The sequence below is a fragment of the Corvus brachyrhynchos genome, unplaced genomic scaffold (genome assembly GCF_000691975.1).
Source record: "Corvus brachyrhynchos isolate BGI_N302 unplaced genomic scaffold, ASM69197v1 scaffold237, whole genome shotgun sequence".
NCBI lineage: Eukaryota > Metazoa > Chordata > Aves > Passeriformes > Corvidae > Corvus > Corvus brachyrhynchos.
Window position 1 is genome coordinate 1,762,690 of NW_008238959.1, and position 1,289 is coordinate 1,763,978.

General features: G+C 41.8%; 1 protein-coding gene across 1 annotated transcript in view; it reads left to right on the forward strand.

The window, feature by feature from the left end:
* Positions 1-6: 6 nt before the first annotated feature.
* Positions 7-1,289, forward strand: part of BCL2 (BCL2, apoptosis regulator) — a 98,466-nt gene continuing 97,183 nt past the window's right edge. The window contains exon 1 of the mRNA XM_017738584.1: positions 7-1,284. Within this exon, the coding sequence (XP_017594073.1) occupies positions 1,174-1,284 (111 nt within the window). The 5' untranslated portion in view covers positions 7-1,173. The remainder of the gene's footprint in view (positions 1,285-1,289) is intronic.

Consider the following 1,289-nt stretch of genomic DNA (forward strand, 5'->3'; position numbering starts at 1 on the left):
GCCAGGGGCTCTTCCTCCGCCGATACAAAGCTGCTCGGGAAATGGCAGCAGTCAAAAGCAATTTTCCTTTATTTTTATTTTCGTTTTTTAATTAATTTTTTTGCGCTCTTTCTTGTGAAAAAGAATTAATTTCCTAAATACATAGCTTTTTTTTTTTTTTAATTTTTAATTTTTTTGGTGTGTGCGTGCGTGTGTGTGGAAGCACCGGGTTCCTGCGATCGGTGTCTGAATGAAACTACGTAAATGCATATGTCTGTACGTTGCACTGGAGGGAAAAACAGAGCACTTCTGCGAGAGCTTGGATTCAAATGTGGTTCATCTGGTCTCCAGGATTTTCCGTCTCTTTGGGGTTGTTCGCCTTCCCGGGCTGCGAGGCGGGATTTTCTGAGCTTTGACACATCTTTGGAGATGTCTCTTAAACAGGAGTCTGGGAAAAAACATTTGAAATCGTAGAAGTATTTTTTTTGCCCCTTTCCCGTCCCCTTGGTGACTTGAAGCATCAAAGCGACCAGAACTTAACGCTTCTGAAGACTTGTGATGTTTGGATTTTATTGTTGCTATTTTTCTTTTAGAGGAAACTTGACAGAGGAACATATTTATAGTCCAAGTAAGTACTTTACAGAGGAAATTTAGTTTGTGTAACTTAACAAAAAAAACCCCAAAACCTAGTGTTGAGGTTTCTAGCATAAAGTGCATTGGATTAACGTCCATCCAAGGCTGCTTAGCAAATCGTGTTGAATTGCAGTTTTCGCAGTGTGTGTTCGTCCGCTCCTTCATGTCCATGGTAGTCCAGCACCTAGGGGAAAATGCACCTGATTTTGAGTCGGTATAATATTTTTTAAGATGTATTTCAACACCGAGGAGGAAATGGTCCTAAAGTAAATTTATAATAAGTAATAAATGTGCACCTGGAAGTAAAGTATTTTCAGCATTTTAATCCCTATTTATGCCGTGCATCTCAAACCAAGGAGGAAACACTGAGAAGACAAAAGTACCTCCGAGACCCCGAGAACTCCCCCACACCAGCATGAATGAAACCGTGTCCAATACAGTAACTGGATTATAATTTTTGGTGTTATTAATTTTATTATTATTGGCTGCTTTACTTTTTTGGGTTCATCCTGCTCCTCTTCTTCCTCTCTCCCTTCCTCTTGCTGCTTCCTCTTGGGAATTATGGCTCATCCGGGGAGAAGAGGCTACGATAACCGGGAGATAGTGCTGAAGTACATCCACTATAAACTCTCGCAGAGGGGGTACGACTGGGATGGCGGCGGGGAACGGGGACCCCC